Source organism: Arvicanthis niloticus, chromosome 17, assembly GCF_011762505.2.
Source record: "Arvicanthis niloticus isolate mArvNil1 chromosome 17, mArvNil1.pat.X, whole genome shotgun sequence".
Taxonomy (NCBI): domain Eukaryota; kingdom Metazoa; phylum Chordata; class Mammalia; order Rodentia; family Muridae; genus Arvicanthis; species Arvicanthis niloticus.
Window position 1 is genome coordinate 51,736,126 of NC_047674.1, and position 23,968 is coordinate 51,760,093.

General features: G+C 43.1%; 2 protein-coding genes across 2 annotated transcripts in view; one reads left to right on the top strand and one right to left on the bottom strand.

Annotated features, from left to right (window-relative positions):
- The window catches only part of Ankrd66 (ankyrin repeat domain 66), a 28,494-nt gene extending 15,344 nt beyond the window's left edge, over positions 1–13,150 (bottom strand). The window contains exon 1 of the mRNA XM_034521896.2: positions 13,014–13,150. The gene's annotated coding sequence lies outside the window, so the exon portion shown is untranslated. The remainder of the gene's footprint in view (positions 1–13,013) is intronic.
- Positions 13,151–13,356: 206 nt separating this feature from the next.
- Pla2g7 (phospholipase A2 group VII) overlaps positions 13,357–23,968 on the top strand; it is a 40,325-nt gene continuing 29,713 nt past the window's right edge. The window contains exon 1 of the mRNA XM_034521894.2: positions 13,357–13,827. Within this exon, the coding sequence (XP_034377785.1) occupies positions 13,688–13,827 (140 nt within the window). The 5' untranslated portion in view covers positions 13,357–13,687. The remainder of the gene's footprint in view (positions 13,828–23,968) is intronic.

The window sequence follows — 23,968 nt, forward strand, 5'->3', positions numbered from 1 at the left end:
CAATATAAAGCCGGCCAGATATTTTGTAGCCAGCTAGGTCTTGAGTAATGTCTGCCTATCCAGTAGTAGTCAGGACAGCCTGAGCCGCCGACTTTCAGACCTATCTGTGAATAAGATCCTGAGCAAATTCCATAACTGCAATGTTTCTTTTATCTCACACCACTCAAAGGAAACATTTTTAACCTTGTCCCTTTGGCTAGTAAATACAATTAGCTGAAGTGATTTATAAAACCTTTGATGTGACAGAGGCATTTAAATAATAACATCTCCCGGATGTTTTCTCCTGGCCTTCCTTCCCCACCTGACCTCTGCTCTAACCAAACATCCACCATGTCTAAGAGCTGCTTATCTCAAATCCCTCTGTCCCTCCTTCTTTGCTGTTTTCCCTCTCTGTTTTTCTCCTCTCTTTTTCCCTTCCTTCTATCCTTCCACTTTTCCTCTTTCTTCCCTTCCTTCTATAGCCAAATGTTAGATGGACGTTGGGGACCATTATGAAAGAGTTGGGAGAAGGATTGAAGGCCCTGAAGAGGATGGGAACCCCACAGGAAGACCAACAATGTCAACTAACCTGTGAGCTCTCAGACACTGAGACACCAGCCAAAGAGCATACATGGGTTGGACAAAGGCCCCCATCATGTATGTAGCAGAGGACTGCTTTGTCTTCCCTCAGTGGGAGAGGATGCATCTAATCCTGTAAAGACATGATGGGCCAAGGTAGGAGGATACCCAAGGCGGGCTGTACCCTCTCAGAGGGTACTCGGTAAGGGAGAGACTAGGAGGGGCCAGCATTTAAGATGTAAAATAATTAATTAACTAATTAATTAAATATTTTAAGGAGATGGCTGGATTATGATGGCTGTTACCGGATCAGTAGATGTATTCACTGATGGATTCATAGTGAGTGTGTGTGTGTTCGTGTTCCTTGTGTCTCTTTTGAGACAAGATCTCTTACTGAATCTGAGGCTTGCCAATTCAGGTAGACTGGCAGCCTCCAGAATCTCTCTGTTTCTGCCATGCGAAACATGCACGAGTGCCAGGGATCAAACCAAACTTCTCTCCCTTGTTGAGCACCTATTTTACTGAATCGTCTTTCTAGGCCCTAGATTCAGGCTTTGATAACATTGTTGGAATATAGCAGAAAAGAATAACTGTAGCCCAGTTAGGTAAAGAACATCGCAAGGAATGAAATGTACCTTTGTTGACCCCAACATCTTCTCTTGTTCTCTCTGCTGCCAGACAGCCAAAGGGAAGCAGCTTTGCTCCAACCACACTTTCTGCCCCAGCCTCTTACCATGTTAGGCTTCACCAAAGGCTCTCATAACAACAATGCAGCTGATCATGGCTCAAACCTCTACATGCGAGCCAAAACATATTTCCTCCTTTAAGTTGCTTTCCTCAAGCATTTTATCTGAGCAACGAAAACCTGACTGATACAAACCACTTCAGCTGTTTCACTGACAGCGACTCCAGAGAGCATAGGGGTCAGTCAGCCAAAAAAAAGGGTAAGACTATTGCCAAGTATGGAGCTATCAAATAGGCTAGATAGAATCTTGGAAGGATTGAAAAGCAGGAGGAAAGTTGACACGGGTCACACCTACGTCTAGTGCATGAATTTGCCAGCCTCTCTGTGAGCACGTACACTGTTCTGAATCCTCCATAACGCCAGGCCATTTGTCTCCAGATTCACCAGCATTTGAAGACAGACTCTCACCAATGACTCTCCAGAGGATTTCTAAGCCTTTATCCTCCAATCAGAGCCGCATCATTGTCCCTCTTGTCCAGAAGCTTCCAAGATCTTGGACCAAACACCTAGTGATTTCTCTAGCTCTGCAACTGACAAACAGCCATTGCAGAACTACTCTGACCCTGACCATAGGAGCCAGCCAGTGAATCCCTTCTTCTGCACTGCATCCATTCTGATCCTCCAAAGAGCCTTGACCAATAGACATGTGGGATGTGGCAAATGTGAAGAACTAAGGTGGCTGAGGAGCTGGGGATGGTGGTCCACACTGAGAAGGACACAGCTTAGCTTGTGTAAAAAATAAGGAGGAGGAGGATGTGATTGTTTGTGGAGCATGGAGTGAGCAGAAGTGTAGTGGAAGTTACTGCTCAAAGACCTTGTCAGGAATTTGGATTTTTTTTTCTTTTAACCCTCAAAACAAAGAGTAGCTGCTGAAAGTTTTCACATACTGGGTGAGATGAGATGATGCAATTGTCTTTCCTTCAAAGATGACTGGCAGCTAACTGGAGAATGGAGGCAAGGGAGAGGAGACAGCAAGCATACACACTTGGAGACATCCGCTGCAGAAGTCTAGACAAGAAAGGACGGTGAGTTGGTGAATGAGAGTTACAGGAGTCATGGGGAGTGATGAAGTATTGAAACTAGATTTATTTAGAATGAATATGACGTCAGCCGTCAATGGCTCAGACATGAGTAGTCAGGGGAAGGGAGAATCGAGGCTGACTTCTCCTGCTTACATGAGGACATTGTGGTCTGGGGATGACTACAGCAGGACCAGCTTGGGATGAATGAAGAGTCCAGATGAATTCTGAGGTTTTGATTTAAGTCTGAGGAGACGGTATAGCAGTAAATATCGAGGAGCAGTTCAAAGTCCTGAGACTCTGGGGATCAAGTTATGTAGTCAAAATCACAAACATGTGGGTAATATGTAAAAATATAAAGAATACATAAGATAAACTAAGACTGACCATTGTACAGGGAAGGCTTTATCACCAGCCTGAGGCTCTCCAGAGATTCTTGGAACTCTGGTAGCAGAGAAAGAATTACCAAGATAGATAGACCATTGCCAGGGAGGATATAACTTGACAAAAACCAAGGGAGAAGAGCGTAGTTGGAAGGAATAGGATTGGTTATGTTTAGTATTAGTGTTTAGTGGGTGTCTATTACAAGCTGGAAATAATGTGTCTGAGAGGCTGATTTCCAAACTCCAGTGCTCCTGTTCTACTGCTCTTCCCAAGCTTCCCATGGCTCCAGTTCAGCTTGACTTCTCTGAATAAACACTTACTTAGAGCCATTGTGCATGGGGTGACACAGGGTTCAAGGGCAGAGGTCCTCCTGATAAGGTACAGAGGAACTATGATAAGAGCTAGGCAGTGGAAGGAACACTTGGGAGCTTCCATCCGCAAACTGCAAGAGTCGGATGGCCTGTCACCTCCTACGTGTTTATCTCCCCTGATAAAAACATTTCTAAGGTCAAACCTCTCCCCTGTCATCAGTTGGTCAGAGGGCAAGGTCAACAAAAGGGAGAGGCCCCAGGATTTCGTTTAGTAGTGAGCTTCTTACACCACATTAAAAAAAAAATTGACTCCCAAAAGCTTCAACATAATGTCATATATTGAAATAACAAGATGGAAAAAATGACATAAATAATGCACAAGGCCACATACAAATAAATAAAACTAACAGTCATGATAACATAAAATATTTATTTATTACGAGTCGCAGACTATGCTGAGGATAACAGGATTCTGTGATAGATGTTTTCCAGTGATCAGCTATATGAATGCCAAAAATTTAAAGCCTAGAGCTGGGGAGCTGACTCACTGACAAGAGTGCTTGTCTAGTGTGCTTGTAGCTCTAGGCTCCATTTACAGCATGGCATAAAACCTGAAATGGTGGTGCATTCCTGTAATTCTAGTACTTGGGAGGTAGAGCTAAGAGGAGCAGAATCATCCTTGGCTACACTATCAGTTTAAATATGGGATAATGGGATACAGAAAACCTTGTCTTAAAAAAGGAGGGAAGAAAGGAAGGAAGGAAGGAAGGAAGGAAGGAAGGAAGGAAGGAAGGAAAGAAGGAAGGAAGGAAGGTGTGGACCACATGGCGACCACTGCTGTTTGAAAAAATTGCAGCACATTGACACCACAGATTCTCCAGCATCTTTTAATTTCCACTCTTGATGATTTTTCACTATGCATTATGGGAGTTTCCTTAGGTTCTTCCCTCTGGGAAATTATGTAGAGAATGTTAATGTATACAATTGCAGTCTCTCTGAACAAAATAATCCTTCGGAGAACAATCTCTGCCACTGTGGAACCATATAGGTTATTAATTCTGCCTGCTCCTACACAAGAAGCCCGATCGTGTCCCCCTGTTTGCACCAAAAATAGAGAAGTTAAAGGTTTATGGTTCCAGAAGTTCTTAGGCCCTGACATCTAGTGCCAAGGATGAAAACACATGATCTAGAGAAACAATCAGTCCAGACCCAGGGTCTGAGGCCTTGGTAGTTGAGAAGAGTTCAGTTAATAGGTACAGCATAGTGCCCATGATTGATTCCCTGGGTATGGGACTTACAGGATTAATAGCAAGATCTGGTATGTCCCATGAGAAGCAGGTTCTGTTAAGAAGCCAGACTGGCTTGATCTCCCTCTGCCATACACTGGAACACACATGGAAGGAATTAGGATGGTATGGCATATTGGAAAAAGAGTAAGCTCTCAGGACCTTCCTTTTGGGGAGTGTATGAGGAGAACAAACCCATATTTTAAGACATAGCCACAGAGAAACACAATCAGGAAACAGCTCAATGTATGTTAAGTCACATGGTACAAACACTGCATAATGCCTCTTGAGGAATAAAAAATGCTTTTATAGGTTTGTTTCTCAGGACTCAATGTCTGGCACCTCTAACCACAAAGGCTGAGAGTTTGCAGGCACCTGGCTAGGTTGCTGAGCTTAGAGAACAATAGAGACTTACAGCTTGCTGAACCTACTGCTTTTGCTTCAAAGAAAAATACTGCAATAAAGTTGATTACCTGAGGCACAGAATAAGAAGACACTTGCTGGTATTTAGAAAGCTCTGTTGATTTTGGTTGTGGTATCCATGCTTTTCTCTGCAATCATGCATTGCCTCCTGAAGGGCTAAATTAAAGTCATATAACTGCGGGCTTTTCTACCTGTACCCCAGTTCCCAAAGTGATGACTCTGAGACACCCCAGTTTCCAGTTCTGAAGCTTAGTTATATATGAATAAATGCCTTGGCCTTATGCTTGAGGTTGTTCCTTGACTAGCTCACAACCTAATTAACCCATTTATTCTATTCTATGAGGGCCACATGGTTTTTCTCTTCTTCTCAATTTCAAGTGTCTGTCTCCTCAGAGTATGGGGTGATTTTTATAGCCCAGAGTCCTCTCTCCCTACCGGAATTCCCGCCTCCTACTTCCTGCCTCAGCTCATTGGTCAATCAGCTTTTTATTGGTAGATGATGCTTCCATACAGAGATTCTCTCTACAAACTCACATGGAAAAGTTATGAAATGACAACGTAAACCCCATTTGTCTCCATTTAAGAACCAGGCCTGATTTCAAAAAGAAGGCCATAGGCACCAGCTCCAGGAACAGACCATAAGTCCCAGAAACTATGTCATAGGCACCAGCTCCAGGAACAGACCATAAAATCCAGAACAAGATCATAAACTCCCCTTCCAAAGAACAGCCTGGTGATAACCACAAAATGGGGAAACGCCTTATCTCAGAATGGGCCATCTCTGCTGGGCAGCCCATCTCATCCTATGATTAATGTTCATGACGTAGGAATGCAGACCACTGACCACCTGTGACCCCCTAGAACCCACCAATGAAATTTGAAATTTCCTGATTCTTCTAGAGAGTTCCCCTGGCTCCCTATAAGAAGTCCTGCATACCTTTGTCTTGGATCACCATTTCAAAAAATGGTTGACCCCAGCACGCTAGTCAACCATTGTTTCTGCAGGATAAATGCTCTTTGTTTTTTGCATACTATGTGAGTCTGGGGTCTTCCTTTGGTGATTTTCAGACCCTTACAGTTATTGAAGTTGAGACTTTCTGCCTAGAAAATGATGTAGTTTTGACTTCAAAAGAAATAGCCTCTTTTGAAAGCGATTTGAATAGAAGGATATACATATCAGTGAGACAGGCTGCCCTTAGACCTGCACAAAGGGAATGGAATGTGTGCGTGGGGACTCTATTATTCCATGGATGCCTTTATGTATTAGGCATCTTTTTTTTTTCCTTAAAGGTTGCTTCATAACCCTTGGCTCCAAACCTGAAATATAGGGAGTCTACACACAAAGAATCTGAGGCCCAGAGGGTGTAGGCACATTCAAGTCACCTCTCTCTGTGACCTCTTCACAGTAGTCAGACAGCTGACCACACTCAATGCTTGGCAGCAACATTGTCAGAACCCTGATCTCAAGGGGCCTCCAAGGTTCCCACATCTTGAGCTAATGAGCTGAAACTCATCTTCCCTTTGCAGACCCCTAAAGCTTGGAACCTTTGCAAAGCCTTCTGGGTAGTAGGACCTTGGTTCACTTAGACTTGAGAAGGGCCTATGCCAGAGCTAGGATTTCAGCCTTGTGCCAGTTACCTTAAGCGGGATCTGCATGCTCTGACATCTTGCTCAGGAAAGTTGGGAGATCCATAGGGTCACATTTCTTAAATTTCTTAAATTAAGACTTTACTTTCTAGGAGGGAGCATCTGGAGAAATACAGCCATGGTTCTCCATTGTCCTAAATTGGATGGTGTGTAACCTGAGTGGGATATACACAACCTGTTTATAGATGATTGTGGATAACCATCTTGGTTATCTCATACTTCTATTTGCCTGTATTGAGGCAGTTATCTGTTCTAGTATGTCTTCTGAATAAATGGAAGGCCTTAGTTTGTGTATGTGTGTGAGTGCATGCGTGTGTGCGTATGTGCGTATGTGCGTATGTGCGTATGTGTGTGTGTGTTGTGTCTTGTACTTCAGCTGTGGTTCTTCAGATACCTCCAACCTTGTGTTTTGAGACAAGGCTCTAAACACTCCGAGCTGCCCCAGAGCTATATCAAAGGCTGTGCTGACTCAGCAGCAAATTCCTGGAGATCCACCTGTCTCTGTCTCCCCCCCCCCCCAAGCAGGAATCCTCTCCCATCACCATGGCTCTGTTTGTTTCTTCAAGTTGTTGTTGTTGTTGTTGTGTGGGTCCTAGGGAATTGAACTCAGATTCTAATGCTTGTAAAGCAAGCACTTTACCAACTAAACAATCATTTTAGCCCTAGGAAATCCCTTTGAGAGAAATTTACACTGAACTCTCATAATGCATGTGAAGAAATTCAGATCTCTCCTGATGGGGGTGTTAATATATTTGAGGAAGCAAGACATTGAAAAAAAAAGAAACAAACAAACAAACAAAAAAAACCCAAAAACAAAACAAAAAAAACTAATGTACTTCTGACTAGGTCAAATGGCTTGAGAATATACAAAGTGCTTTTTGGAATCAGCTGGAAGTGTCATTTGTCTCATTATATCCACCCCCCATCATTCCGTCCCATAAAGGCCGACCTATCTGGATACCAACCATAAACTCTTATGCCAGCAACTTTCAGCTGGATTGGGAGGGGAGATGAAGAATGGGGTTAGAACACTGACTCCCTGGGGAGGCCTGCCAACCTGCCTGTGAAGGTCACAGCCCTGGCAGATGGCTTCTCTGTAGAGCAATGCTGGCCAAGTCCCAGCCCTTGTTTTCTGCACTTGCTCCTTCAGCTGCAGCATGGCTGACCAGAGCTCTCAGCGCTGCTAGGTGAAGAACAATGTCCCATGCTCTGTCCGCTGTGCTCCCTGAATTCTGTCTCTCCTTTTATCAGCAGCCCCTTTATTAACACTCATCAGCTAATCCGCATGGCTTCCAGCCAACTCCTCCCAGCAAAGGAGATGCCCAGTGGCATGAAATCTGGAGGGGCTGAATGTAAGCTGAGCTGACTATGGAAAACTGCCAGGAGGAGGGGACTGAGGCCAGATGCTGCAAGGACATGTCTGCCACATCAGCATGACTAGACTGTATTTCTCCCAGTGTGTAGTGGGAAACATTGAGGGTTTCAGAATGAGGAAGTCGAATCTGTATAGATGTCTCAGTACACTCTTTTTTTTTTTTTTTTTTTTTTTTTTTTTGGAGAAGTAACTTCTCCACAAAACAAAGTCTATTCTGGGTTCAATCAGGACACCCATGGATGAAGGAGAAATAGATGAAAATAATCCACACATTCTGCCTCATAAAATTCATTCCTAGGTATTTATAATGAAGAAAGAACTATAAATATGCACGAAGACTCAGTTGCAAGGATGTTCACTGAAGTGCCATTTCAAAAATGTAAACACTATAAACAACCCAAGTTTTCACTAACAAGGGAGAAATCTATAGTCTTTGAAACTGATATTGTAGATGTAGTTACACTGGCTTGGAAGGACAACAGTGCCATACTCCTAAACAAAAACAGTACAGTATAAATGCAATAAACAACTTTAATGTTTACAATAATACTTGTTTACATGCATAGAGTAATGAGAAAATCTTACTCTACATTGACTTGGCAATAAATACTATTTCCCATGAGCATGTACAATTCATACCAGCAAGTATTTTGAGAATATCAAGGGTGTAGTTTTTGAGATCTTAATTAGCATGACAGAGTAAATGAATGACATCCTAAATGTAGAATCAAATAACTCGCAACTAGACAATCAAATGACTCAAGTAGATAATCAGATACTACACAAGTAGGTGAAGCTGGTGACTCAGTCACAATAACACTGAGACACCCAGGAGCCTTGGACTTGACAGGATACTTGACAGGAAACATCTGTATTGTATCTGCAGGGCGGTTTCTCAAGGTTATACCTCAGAGAACAGTTCTGCAGTCTATGCACACAGCCCCTTACAGAAAGCATACAAATGGGTTTTGATGATCACAGTTCTGGATCCCCTAAGTGAATGGAGAAAATGAAATCCACAGAAGGTGTTGAGTTACCATCAGTAAGATACGAAAGCCAGTGGGAGTACTGGATAACCAACCTTGGCCCTGGCTAAAACGTTGAGTAGGAGATTCCTCGTTGTTAATTTAGAAACCCAGATGAGTTACCATTCTGGAGTTCTCATCCCCTGGGATTGCTTCACCTTTCAATTCATGGACCTCAGGTTCCAGGTTCTTACCTGTCATTCTATTAGCTGCTCCTGTCATTCTGCCCCAGTGAACATTCTCCTAACCCACCTACAACATCAGAATCTCTCATTTACTTATCTATGAATTAACTCTCCTATATATTTTTTGAATATGCATACCTTACATATGTCTAAGTAGCTAACATCCATCACGTGCTCACTTTGCTTTCCAAATATTATTCAAAGCATTTATACACATTGTTCTGTTTATCTCTGTATTTATTTGTTTACTGAGACAGAGTTTCATTCAGACGACCCAGACTGGCCTTGCCTTGTATCCAAAGTTGGTCTCGAACCCTTGATCCTTCTATATCCGCAGTCCAACTACTGGGATTAGGTGTACACATTCATGCTTGGCTGGATTATCCCTTTTAATTCTAGAGGAAAACATTTCATGCAGGAGCTGCTATTATTTTCAGTTTGTAGATTAGGGGCATTTAGCGACTGTCTAGTTTGCCCAAGGCCTTGAGGTAAACTCCCTGAGCTGAATGCAAGCCCATGTTTATCTGTTTTCTCTCTCTCTCTCTCTCTCTCTCTCTCTCTCTCTGTGTGTGTGTGTGTGTTTGGTTTCAAGACAGGGTTTCTCTGTGTAGCTCTGGCTGTCCCGAAACTAGTTTTGTAGACCAGGCTGGCTTTGGACTCACAGGGACCCTCCTGCCTCTGCCTTCTGAGTGCTGGGATTAAAGGTGTGTGCCACCACCATCCAGCTGCTCTGTGCAGATAAGTCACTGCATTTATCTGGGAAAATATCTGTAATATTATATCAAATTGTTAAATATTTGTCGACGGAATTGGGCTTATAGAAGAGACACTAAGAGACTTCTGCCAGCTATAGACCCTGTTGTGATTGGAGGCCGTCAAAATTAACATTAGAGGACTTACAAGGCTGAAAACTTGTCTAATATTCAAAGCCTTTGACCTATACACTTCCCCTTATTCTAATGCCTGCTCTTCTGCCTTAAGGGTTAATTCATCTGGATAATAGTAATATCACTAAGTCCCTGAGACTACTTGCTGGGCATATACTAATGGTTTAACTAGGCTGATGAGAACCTAAAGGAATCAAAACAAGTTAGAGCCCTTGAAGGATTGGTCCTACAAAATTAGAGAGGCTTAGACTTGCTTCTCATGACATAAAGGAAACTATGTCTGGCTTTGGGGAAAAAATGTTGTTTCCATGCTAATTGATCAGGAGTAATTTAGAGAGACAAAGCCGTTAACCAGATAATTAATACCAGTTTCTGGTCTCTTGTCACCCCAAGGCTAACTACTCTGCTATCAGCCTTGGCTAGGCCTTTAATTTCCATTTTGTATGAATTACTGGTGGAGCCCTGTATCTTAAACTATGGGTCAATTGTGTATCCATTCAGTAAAATTAATGGTTCTTAGAAACAACTACACCTCCTTAAAGCAGGATGAGTCAACAGTTTGACTCAGTCACTAAGACCCGTGGAGAATGTGACAGGGCTCTAGACCTTAATACAACTGAGGCCATGATGGAAATCCCATTCAGGCCTTAAAACCAGCATGTGGACAGCACCACCTTCTGAAATGAAAACAAAGGCCTAGTAATCCATCCAAGTCCATAATTCTGGGAAAGTCTCTAAATGTACTGACCTTACTTTTGACTTCAGTAGCTCTGCCTCTGGCTTACTGTTTTTTCTAACTGAAGTATGTCAACTCAGACCATGGGTTTTGTGCTTAAAAGCTTACCCTGAGAAAGGCTCAGGGCACAAGCCCGCACAAGCCAGGAAACCCTGATCCCTTCCATCAAGGAGAAAACTGTCTAACACCTCATCATCCCTCATCTTCCATTTCTGACAACCCACACAATAGTGACCAGGGGGTCAGTTTTTGACCATGTATGGGCATAATCCCAGCTCCTAGTCCAAGCTCTACAAAGCCCCTTTGCCTTAATCCAGGTGTTCAACTCCACTGAACTCCTCCTGTGAGATCTGTGAACCAGCCTGCAAACTGTCTCTCAATAAACCTGCCTTTATAGTTTTGATTCACCTTGAAGTGGCATATTGAGTTGGTGGAGAAACCTATTAGTCGTAACAGGCAGTCATAACAAGGTTGTCGTAGGTGGTCATATGACCTTTTGAAACATAGGTAGGGCTGCAAGATGGTTGTAAACAACTTTTTGAAACAAAGGCATGGTTCATTTCTGGAGCAGGCATTATGGAAACATCTATAGTTAAAGTTATGCTAGACCTGATGAGGTTGGGGTGGGGGTGGAGAGCATTTCCGCAACATTCTGATTAAAGTAAACTTTATTTAGACTGGCCAGTCAGTTGTCTCTCCCAAAATTGAGAATTCAGGGAGCAGACCCTCACCAGTTTTTGAGGCCCCGATTATGGGGGTAATTAGCTATTAGTACCTAGACAGAAGAGCAGGGGACTCAGGGCTCAAGACAGCTTCCAGGATAATAGACTTAAAAAGAAGGCAATAAAAAGAAGTGCAAGGATATATCATGTGGAAGGAGAGTTGTCAGAGTATCTGAGAAGGCATGCTTTCTAAGGCAAAAGTCTTAATAACAATGTATAACAATGTGGCTCCTGTTTCAGTATCACAGTTACAGATATAGCATAGTCCAGACTTTGAGAAACAAGTTTAATCATAAACAGGAATGAACCTAGATTGTCTTTACTGAAGTGGAGTCAGGCTGGTTCTTTATGCAAGTGTCCTACCACTGATCAGTATCTGCAGGTCTTTACAAATATCCTACAAGTAGTTCTCAGTTACTGTGTTCATATTCTAAGGGGTGGCTCTGGCAGCCCTTGCCCTTCTCCCCCTTTCTCTTTGTCTTGCTAAACTGTTCTTACATTCTTAAAGTTTATGCTAAACTGTTCTTTACATTCATAAAGCTAGCCACCTTAATAGCTAGCCACCATGGTCCCCGTTCCTAATTTGGCCACTTCTTCCTCCTGAGGTTGACTACCAGGGTTCAGCTATCAAAATATTAAAGTTCAGCAATCAAAAGCCTCCTTTTGCCTCGCCTAATTAATATGCTCAATTAAAATGAAACACCTCATCTAAGTTTCTCTTTTCCCTTTATAAACCACCATTTTCCTTTGGGCCACATCTGTCTCTTCTGTATCTAGAGGTATTTGTCCCTCTGGGACACATACCCCCCTTCCTACTTTCCTTTGCCGCTTTCTCCCCTCTCTCCCTTATTTCTCTTCATTTCTTCCTTATACTCTGTCATTCACACACACACACACACACATGTATATATATGTGTGTGTGTATGTATATATGTATATATGTGGATGTATATGATGTATATGTGTGTATATGTATATATATGTGTGTGTGTAGATATACATGTCTACACACACACACACACACACACACACACACACACACACATTCGTCTCACTCTAGGGCAAATGAATCGGTGCCGAGAACTTGGTCTTGTGGTGTCTTGTTCCAACTTTGAGGTCCTCTCCGTACCTTCATGACTACTCCATACTCAACTCTCTCTCCACCCTCACATCTGCAGAAAATCATTGTTTAAAAACTCATAGAGACTAAGTGAAACTTCACCTAACCAAAAAGAATCAGACGTGTAATACCGTAAAACAACATCAAAATTTCAACCTAATTTCTCTAAAGTTTCTAAATAGCTTTCGATGAAGATGTTTAAAAATTATTAGAAGACGGGTTTGAGGAGAAAACGGGGTTCATGTGACAGCCTTGTGGGAAGATATAACACACAAGTTAATGCACCCAGAAAGGGAACCCAGACTGACCCGTAGAACAATTCCCCAATGTCTAACTTGGCGAACCAGAGAGTTCATATTGGGGCTCCTAAAAGAAGCCTGGGTGGAGGGTTACTCATGGGAGCAGGAAGGAGTAACTGCAACATTACCACACAACACCGTGGGTGAGAGCGATGACTCGTTAAAGCCGCAACCCTGGAGCTCCCCGCATATTTGCATGCATCCTAGCATGCCAAATCTCTCCTCAGTTCTTCGGTCCATAGAGTCTCCAATCCCCCGCCGCCCCGCCCCCGTTGTTTACACTTTTTATACCTCAGAGAAGGAGCCCTCAAGAATCTTCCAAATTTCTGCTCCGCTATTGATTGAAGCTTTCACGTCGCCATCCCCACTCTCACCCCCTTGGAGGGACTGTTTGTATTTGCGTGGAAATGCCTTTACACCAAGCAATTAATAACCTAGTCAGACTGAGCTATGAGACGGACTCTTCAATTACTATGTCCCTCAAAATCATCACCGCAAGAAAAGTCGGATAGTGGCTGGCCTTCTAGTCTGGAGCACAGTCTCTCCTCAAGGAGTGAAGCGGGATTCTGGGCACAAAGTATCAAAATACGAGCTGCGCAGAGCCTTTTAGATTCTCGACCGACCGCTGAGCAGTGATTCTGTGAACTTAGCGGATTTTGAGAACAGGATGGAGCTAGAAAGATAGGCTTGGGGGTGGGCACAGCTCGTCGCGAACCAGGTGAGAATCCGGTGTCAGGCTAGGAAATTAGGAGCCCATCACGCCCCCAAGCACAGTCAGGATCCACGCATGGGCAGTTGAGGAGGTCCAAGCGGTGGCTGGCCCTGGAGCTAGAGCTGGTGTGAGCCTGAGTCGCAGCAGCTAGGAGCTGTCAGGAGGCCGGGCCACAAGCTCCTCCCAGTACCTCCTGCACAGCAACACGAGGAAGGCAGGGTCGAGCCTAAAAAGGTAGATTTTGAGAGTCCATATGCTCAACCCACCTCTGAGTTACTCTTCCTCTGGGGGGAAAACGACTGTCCGGAAGCCTGCGGTGCTAGGATCTGATTCGCTCTGGTGGCAGTGCTTCGCCCTGGGCTCCGGGTACCCGAGAGTCAACAAAGTGACCAGGTAAGGAGCTCCAGGACGGGGAAAGGCTTGAGCTGTGGGCTTATGGAGCTGTCACTGGGCTGCTGCGGGGATGTGGGAGAGTGGTCCGCAGGGAGGGTGGGATGGGGCCACAATGTCCTCCCGTTTGGTTCAGGACTCACCTCGGAGGTCCTCAGAAACAGGGCTCCAGAATTGTTGCGCGGAGATGATGGGTTGCTTCCTAAGAGTTCAGAATTTTGAGGGGGGTGGCAGGTTGAATCCAGTGCAGCAGGGAAATGTGTTGTTCTTAGATTTCATCCTGGGAGGAGCGCACACACTTCCTTACGAGGAATATCCCAGATCTCAATCTCAGAAGTTTGCAAACAGAATTATAAAATAAAGCAGTGCTCTTGAGGCAATCGGCTGCTGGCCAGATGAAATGATGGTTATTCCACTTTTAAGGCTGGAGTTTTATAAAGCCAAGCAAGTCAAAGAAAAAAAAAAAAAAAAAAAAAAGCAAAAACGGAACATGGCCCTCTTGAGGCTTTCATTCTATCCCATGGAAATCACTGCCAGGTCGTGGAAGGAAGGAAGGAAGGAAGGAAGGAAGGAAGGAAGGAAGGAAGGAAGGAAGGAAAGAGAGAGAGAAGGAAGCAAAGAAGGCAGGTAGGCTCTTACTCGCACGGAGCTGTCACTTCTAAAAGGCACCAATCTGATTTGGGCGGCACACGTTACCAACTTACACATGCATAAATTATACTTGACCAGAATGAAATTGCTGGGCTGAGAGACTGGTATATGAACAGGAGCACGTGTGTGTGTGTGTGTGTGTGTGTGTGTGTGTGTGTGTGTGTGTGTGTGTGTATGTGTGTGTGTGTGTTTTCCCTGAAGCAAGGAGGGCTGGCAAGCAACTTTTGGAGTTGAACTCCTGGGTCAGGAGTCAAAACAAAGAGAAGGTCTGGAGTGTACTGGAGAACTGCCAGCATCCAGGCAGGTTTTTCTTACTAAGGGGACCCTAAGTCACCTTATATAAAAGAGAAAACTTACTGATTTAGCATCCTGAGAATGCCAGCTTCATCTCCTTGCCATGGGGAGTTGAGGGTTATTTTCCTTCCCTAGGCATTTGTACACCGAATCTGTCCCTCACCTTGTACTGATGCCTTCTTGAAGTGGTACCATGGACTATCATTCCAGGCTGGCACTGACCTCAGTGACCCTGAGACTGAATGCTCTACTTTCTGAGCTTCTGGGAGCTTCTGCAGAGGGAATTTAATGAGTCTCAGCCACTCATTAAGCAACTGAGGGTTCCCCTGTGAATCCTGGGCTGGTCCAGGATTCCCTCACAGCCAGGCAGCTGGCCTTTCATTCCCTCCCAGTCTGCTCACTAGTCAGAAAGAACACCTAGGGATCTAACTAAACCGCCCCCCCCATTCTGTTTGTAAACATTTTAGCATCCTCTTTGAGATGGTCTCAGAGTACAGCATTAACCAAAGGGCTGGTGGGGTTCTTGGAATGGGGGTCCTTGGGAAGGACTTCTTCAAGGGGGACTTTCTTGTTCTTATTTTCTTGTCCTCCCGAGAGAAGTCACATGCAGCCCTATACAGCTGGGATTTGCTATATAGCTGAGAATAACCCTGAGCTGCTGGCATCGGTTTTTTTATCTCCTGGATTGTGGGATCCCAGGCCTGAGGCACTCTGCCTGTTCTATGAGGCACCAGGGATGAACCCTGGTGTGCTAGGCCAACAGGCTACAAACCGTGTGTGTGTGTGTGTGTGTGTGTGTGTGTGTGTGTGTGTGTGTGTGTGTTCATTTTATATATTTTGGGTGCTGCCTATAAGTCTGTACCATGTGTGTTTGGTACTTGAGAATGGCAGGAGAGAGCACCGTATTCCCTGGAATTGAAGTTTCAGATGGCTGTGAGCTGTCACGTGGGTTCTGGGAATTGGACCTAGGTCCTCTAGAAGAGCATTCAGTGCTCTTAGTCATAGAATCATCCCTCAAGCAGCCCCCGTCCCCAGCACTATATCTTAAGCCTGCCAGTTTTTCATGATTCAAGATGACGAGCCGAGCTGAGCCTGACTGACCACTGACCCTAAAAAGCACAGAGCCATTTCTATCAAGTAAAGCCTGGATGAGGAAGTATTGGATAAAAAGAAGTTGAATGAGGGAACATTTGGTTCTAAGTTATGTTGCTCCAGAATTTTGAGGAAGTCTGTGGTATGCTGGCGTGGGAAGAAGAAAGGCTCTTACTTCTACTCACGTGTCAGCCACCTGTGGCCTGCAATCCCCACTACTGTGATAAATTTCATGAAAAGAAATAACATATCATAATATATTATATAATATATAATTATAAAATATACTATATTGTATAATATTTATACATGATATATAATTACATTACATATATTATGTGATGTAAATGTTTATAATAATTTTATAATATACATAATATAATAACAATATATGACATATAACAATCTATTAATATTAATATGATACAATATTAATAATATAGAATATATATCATATTTCATAATACATAATATAAACAAAAATATCTTATATATTATATATGATATAATAATTATATTAAATATAATTAAATATAACATACTAATAAGTAAAACCAACTTATATTATATATTATTATATATTATATATCATACATTATACATCATTATCATATATTATATATATGTTATATGCTATATATCATATATTATATTATATATCATCTATTATATTCTGTATTCTATATATTATGTATTCTATATTGTATCCTCTCTCTCTCTCTTTCTCTCTCTCTCTCTCTATATATATATAGTAACAACAAATTCACATGGACTTGTAGAGTTTTTGTTTTTAAGTGAACTTAGTAGCTGAGAAGGGAAGAAATTACTGTAAGAATACTCATTGCATTCATTTGTAGCTTATTCCTAGCAAAAGCTTTGTTCATTCATTCCTTCATTCATCCGTGTCAAACCTTTGTTGCTGGATGTGGTGGTTCAGGCCTGTATCTGCAGTGCTGGGGAGACTGACAAAGGGGGATCTCACATGTTCAAGGCCAGTGTTGGCTTTCTAGTGAGTTTAAGGCTGACTTGAGTTATAAAAAAAGGTCATGTTTTGATAAAAAGAACTGAGAACTGGGGTATAGCTCAGTGGTAGAGAGCTTGAGTAATATGTGCAAAGAAAGCTGGATTTGATCCCGAGCTCTGAAACAGATAATAGGTAGATAGGATGGATGGATGGATGGATGGATGGATGGATGGATATTTATCCATGGATGCGATTGATAGATGACAGATAGATAGATAGATAGATAATGGACATATAGATAGATAAATCGATAGATAGAGATAGATAGATAGATAGATAGATAGATAGATAGATAGATAGATAGATGGATAAACAGACAGATCCTGCTGTGTACTAGGGCATGAGTATGAAGCAGTAAGTTAGATAAACTTTCTAGTGTCAAAGAATTCTGGAGTCAAGAAATAAGCAAAAGAAAAAGGACTGATTAGGATGAGTCAGACAGTGGTAAATGTTTTGAAGACAAGCCAAGAGCTGTGATATAGTGCTATGGAGGGGGGCTTAAGCGTGTAGAACTGTCTCAGGCAGATAGCAGGAGCCCAACTTCCCACTCATCCCTCCATTTTTACATTTATTTATTTCCATTGTGTATAAATGCATGCCTGCATGCATGTATGTGCATCTTGTGTGTGCCTGGTACTCTTGAAGGTTCCCTAGAACCAGACTTAGTGATCGGTGTGACCTACTGAGTGGCTGCTGGAAACTTAACCCTAGTCTTCTACAAAAAGAGTGAGGGCTTCCTAAATGTGGAGCCGTCTCTCCAGCCTTTTGGACTCAGTTTTGAGGAGAGATTTTTCTGAAGAAAACAAAATAGTTCTTGAGATGGGACCACTGAAACATAAAACCACAGAGGAGCCTGGTGTCCAGGTGTGTGGGGATCAGGTACAGTGTGTAGAAGGAACAATGGCAGGCCAGAGTGTCTGAAGTAGGTAAAGGAGAGGAGGGCTGTGTGCAATAAGGAAGGAGGAAGGAGTCGGGGATCAGGTCATCCAGAGTCTCATTGGCCAAATCAAAGAATACAGATTTTATTCCAAATAGGATAGCCAGAAGCTGCATGTATTCTAAGCAGAGATGTGACATCATAGGCTTCTGTTTAGTGAGACATTGTTCTGGGTGCAGTGTGGAGAACCGATATGATGGTTTAGAATAGTTTTTGAAGGTAGAATGACAAGTTACTTAATGTTTCTCTGTCTCAAATTTTCCACCTATAAAATGAATCTACCATTGCTACCTCTAGCCTTCTGTTAAAAAAAAAAAGAAAAGAAAAGAAAAAAAACAAGCTAATGATTGTGCTTTTAAGACATATTATGAATGTTCTACTGAGAGTATGTAAGGTCTTACTACTAATATTGTTTACTAGTATTGTGTAATTTTAATTCTGTGTGCTTGGTTTTGATCTAATAAGCCCCAGTGTCTTGGTTTTCCTTTTATTCTGTTCAATGGATTTAATTTTGACACTAAAATAGTTTTGAGGTTGGTAAATAACTTGCCTTGTGAGGGTGAGAACTTGAGTTTAGCCTCAGAACCTACATGAAAGATCTGGGTGTGGCTATAACACCAACATATAGTTTACAACCCCCGATCTGTGGGTGCATTGGCTAGCTGGTCTGGCCTGTGTGGTGAGTTCCAGGTCCTAGTGAGAACCCTGTTTGAAAAACAAAAAGATAAAACACCTACCCCTCCACTACAACAGGGGGTCAGCACCCTAGAAACAATACCAGAAGTTGTCTTCTGGCCTCTACCTAAACATGCAAAAACCTATGTAATCATTTGTAAACACAGACTCACCTGTGCACACTGGTGTGCACACAACACCCCCAACAAAGGCAACACAACACAACACAACACAATACATGTTACCCTCTCTAGAACATCAGAAACCATTAGGAGAACCACGATGAAATGTAATGACACGAAGGTTAAAACAACAGTAAATTTAACCTTAAGAGCTGAACATACTCAAGTCAAATACAAAAATGTAATATTTGAAACTGGGGTTTGGAAAGAAATGTTGGAAAACTTTTCAGGGGACAGGCAGGTCTTTGTCCTGGATAGGGCTCTTGCAGATTCCAAGAGCACACATATCCGTTGAATGGAAATCTCCATGGGGCAGCAGAATTCCCGGGGAGGCCCTGACCAGCACTGAATAGCTTTTCCTTAGTGAAGCATTATCTCTCACAGAGGCTCTGCCACATCCCTGGTTGATTGCTGACTAAGTTAGAGATGAGGGCTTTGAAGTTGTTTACATGACCTTCCCACAGCAGGACAGCTCACTGCCACGTGAAGCAACCCCTGCTTCTCCTTCCTCATTTACTTCGAGGTGCAACTTACAAGCATGCCATCTCCTAGTTTAGAAGAAGAGGGGCCCCTTCCTTATTTGCATTGCGTGCTATGGAAATTTCAGCTCTCATGACGGCTTGTGGGTTACAGCAAAATGCATGATCCCGTTAGATATGAGTCAATATCTGTTTGATTCTGAACTCGTCAGTCTGCTGATTCAAATTGGTGGCTAGATGTGACAATGATCCTGGGACAGATCCACCATATTTCCATAGGATTGGGAGCTCATGGGGCAGCTTTAAAGGGAAGGTTACATACAGTCTCTCCTTTGTCCATAAATCTTGTTTATTATTTTTTATGTGTGAGTAGTATGTCTCATGTACATGCATATGTAGAAGCCAGAAGTCAATGCTGTCTATGTTCTGCTGTCACACATACCTTATTTTGGGGGAGCCAGGTCTCTCACTCAACTCTCCACTCCCTTATTTACCTAGACTGGCCAGCTGGGCAGTCTCCAAAACCCTGTTGCTTCCACCTTCCAGCACTCAGACATCATATCCTGTTCTGTATTTGGGTCCTCATATTTATACTGCTTTAACTTTACCTCTGAACCATCACCTTTTAGAAATCAGTGACTGTTACAGGTAAATGTAATCCTCTAGTTTTTCTTGAAAACCATCAAAAGATGCAATGACACTCAACTCTCATTCCTACACAGGAGCAATCTCCTGGAGTGGGATGGTAGTGGTCTGTTTTTCCTCCTGTAAGTCACCTGTAGACTTCTAATTTTGGCCTCACCAGGTAAGGGCTGTCCAGTCTAGCTTGTCTCATTTAGTGCAACGTTCTCCACTGGTAGAGTACAGGTCTATGCTTTGCTATTGGAAGCCTCCATTGATGGATTCATGTAGTCTGAGTCCAGCTAGCAAATGGCTAAGACCTTCTGGGCCGATCTTTGTCTGTCATGAACCATCTAGGTTTCCCGTAGTCCTTTGGCAGCTTCTCCTTTGACTTGGTGCCCTACCCTGTATCATTTAGGTTATTGTATCTCTACACAAATTTTCATTGGCTAAGATCCTTAAAGTGCCCCCAGTGTAGTACACTGTGGTTCAGCAGGTACAGGGTACAATTCAAGGGTGACTTTCCTCTCTCTAAGATGTGATTATTATTTCAGCTATGCAACCTGGGACGTCTTTAGGTTGTACTGGATTTGTTTACATCTGCCAGTTCCACTGAAGTGGATCGGCATTGAGATATATATATATATATATATAATTTTTAGGGCTTATTTTCCAGTTAGATTGTTCCTGAGTCCTTAGCAGAACTAAGCAGTATTATAGTAGCTTTCAACTGACAATGAATCTTGCTTCCCCTTGGGGTATTTGACAGTGTACAAACACACACCTGGCTGGGTGGGTATGCTTTTGGCATCTAGTTGGTAGAGGCCAGAGGTGCTGCTGCAAGCATCCTACAAGGCCAGGCTACCCCTGCACCCACGAGTCCTAGGAATGATAAGGTTAAGAAGTCCCGTTTCAAAGTCAGGGCCTAACTTGAGGTGTTGGCTTTGTTGTTTCCTATCTCTGTGACATTAGACATGTCATTTAACCCCCCACCTCACCCCCCCCCCCCCGTCTCTGTTTTCTTCTATCCAATGAGCTCTGCAGACCAGATGAGGTCATTTGTATAAAATACTTAGAGGAAGCTTCCCAGTACTGTCAATTACCATTCCTGCCAACTGTCATAAAGATGCTATCACAGTTTCCTTTCTCTTGTCATTTAGCCTCATATCTAAGCCATAAGCCATCAGAAAGATGTGTTGGTAAGTCCCGAGAGTTATCACTTACTTTTTTTTTAACCTCATCTGGCAAGTATTCGTCAGTGCATTTGAGTATTTTAAGACTCTGTTAAGAGATCTTAGAACTGCCTTCCCTTTCCGATCTCCATCATCAGCCCTACTGCTCCCAGACTTATAGCCAGGAAGTATTAAGTGGAAAATTCTCCAAGTGAACAATTCACGAATTTCAAGTTATGTCCCGTTCTGAGTTGCATAAAAAAATACCATGATATCCTTCCTGCTCTACTCCGTGGCAGTCTGCTCAGAATATGAACTGCCTCTCATTTAGTGTGTCCACACTGTGTATGCTACCCACCCGTTAATCACTTTGTAGCTTTCTTGGTTATCAGATTAACCATCATGTGTTTAAGGAATCCTGATGCTACTTATGTTGGCCCCCAATGGGAACCAGAATGTAAAACATGGAAGGACAGATTAATGCTGGTACTACGCTGTTCTGTCATTTTCCTGTGGAGATGTGAACAAAACCTGGACATTTGTACACTGAATGCAGGGTTGGAATTTTTTTGTTGTTGCTAATTTATAATTTTATTTTCTGTGTACGGGGTTTTTGCCTACATGTATATCTGTGTACCACGTGTATGCCTGGCACCTTGAAATTTTGAAGATGGCATCAGGCCACTGAGGAATGAGTGTACAGACAGTCGTGAGCTGCCACATGGATGCTGGGAATTGGCCTGGATCCTCTGGAAGTGCTCTTTCACTGCTAAGCCATCTCTAGCCCCTGGGTGCAGGTTTTCCCACAAGTAGCTGTGTTATTTTCATAACAGAGGACTGCATTTTAGTTTCCTCTTCTTAACCCCACTTCTTTTCTGAGGTTGTGAAACAGTTACCCAAGAATCATATGAACCGTCCCCAAAGCGTACTTATCCATCTCTGCAGACGTTGCTTGATTCTTACACCTCTGAGGAAATGTGAGGTTAAGTTCAGAGTTCACAAGCTACCTCAATTGTCATTTGGAGTTGAACACTGCTTAGTTTTGATATTAGCAAACGCTGAGTAGAAATTGTTTGGCTGATTTAAAAAAAAAAAAAAAATCACAAAGTGTTTGGAAAAGGTGAGACAAGAAAGTCCAATCCCATCCTCAACACTATCCTTGTTTTAGGATTCCTAGGCGACCACTTAACAATGTTCAGCTCCAAGTGGCAATTGAGGTAGATATTATAAATGAATCAAAACCAACATGTTTTCCTTTTCTTGTCCATGTATCTGGACAATATGGAATGTCTCACTTTTTCCTGTTGTGTGCATGTGTACATAATGTGTCTGTGCAGGTGTGAGGTGCTGTGTTTTATAAAAAGATAAGAGTAGAGCCAAGGATACGTTTGGTGGATGTATGGTGTGGGGGAAGAGGGTGCCTTTGCAGGTCCATGCTGAGATATCAGCCACAGTATAGTATACAATAGAGTTTATTTAGGGCATGGGGAGGGGAGTTGAAGGAGGACAGAAAGAAAGAGTGTGTGAGAGACAGAGAGAGAGAGACAGAGACAGAGAGAGACAGAGATAGCAAGACAGAGACAGAGAGAGACAGAGACATAGAGAGAGACAGAGACAGAGACACAGAGAGACAGACAGAGACAGAGATAGCAAGACAGAGACAGAGAGAGACACACAGAGAGAGACAGAGTAGAAAGAAAGGAGGTCAGCCATGAGCACACGGAGAGAGAAGTGGGGATGGGGAAAGATTGGGAAGATGGTAAGGAGCAAGAGGAGAGGAGAAGAGAGCAAGAGAGAGGAGAGGAGGGGGTAAGCAGCCCCTTTTATAGTGAGCCAGGCACACCTGGCTGTTGCCAGGTAATTGTTGGGCAGGGCTTAGACTAAAGGCCAACATGAGGGACACTGATCCATTTGTACACAAGCAAGTAGAGAACAGATGACAACCTCAGGTGTCGTTCTGTAGAAACCATACGTCTTGTGTTTCGAGACAGGTCTCACATTAGCTTGGAGCTCCATTGATGTAGGCTCAGCTGGGTGGTTGTGGATCCCCAAGCATCTTCTTGTCTCTTCTGTCTGAGTTTGGGATTACAAATGAGTGCCGGGTTTTTTTTTTTTTGTTTTTTTTTTTTTTTTTACATAATTCTCAAAGATCAAACTCCAGTCCAATCCTTATGCTTATAAGACAAGTACCCTACTGTCCAAGTCACCTCTGCAGCCACTGGCCTTTCCTCATTGAACAAGAATGCAGTTGTTTCAGGTTTCCTAACCTCAGCACCACTAATGTTTTGGGGTATCGCTACCTGGTGGGAGCCAGTCTGTGTGTTGAAGATAGTTAATAGCATGCTGGGCCTCTGCCCATTCTATGTTGGTAGGAATTCCCTGACAGGATGACAGAAGACATCTTGATATTTCTACGTGTCTTTGGGAGGAGAACAAAATGGGCTGATGTTGCTATTTTGGAAGGCCTTGGGACATTTAGTGGGCAGAGTCTAGCTGGAAAGAGTGGCTCACTAGGGGTGGGCTTTAGAAGCTTGTACCCACCTTCTGCTTTTTGTCTCACTTCTGACTTCCTGATCCAGCATAATAGAAACCACCTTCTCCTCCCTCCTCCTCTTCCTCCTCATGTTCCTCCTTCTCTTCTTCTTCTTGGTCCTCTTCCTCCTCCCCTTCCTCCTCCATATTCTATCTATGCTATCTGAGGGGGAAGGGATCCTTCAGTATGGGCTCACAGAGCTATCCCCTTCCCTCGCACCATACTGCGCCTCTACCAAACATATCCTGGTTCCTCTTTCTTTTTTATAAAACACAACATTGGTCCCGTGACTCGGAATCGAACTGAGGCTGTGTGTGTGTGTGTGTGTGAGGTGTCTATCACTGTTCCATCTCTATCTACTTTATTACTTAGAGGCAGGGTCTCTATTGAACCTAGAGTAGGTTGGCAGTCAGAGTTTCAGTGATCCTCCTGTCTCTGCCTCAGACAGGGCTGGGATTCCTCGAATGTATACACTGCCACACTA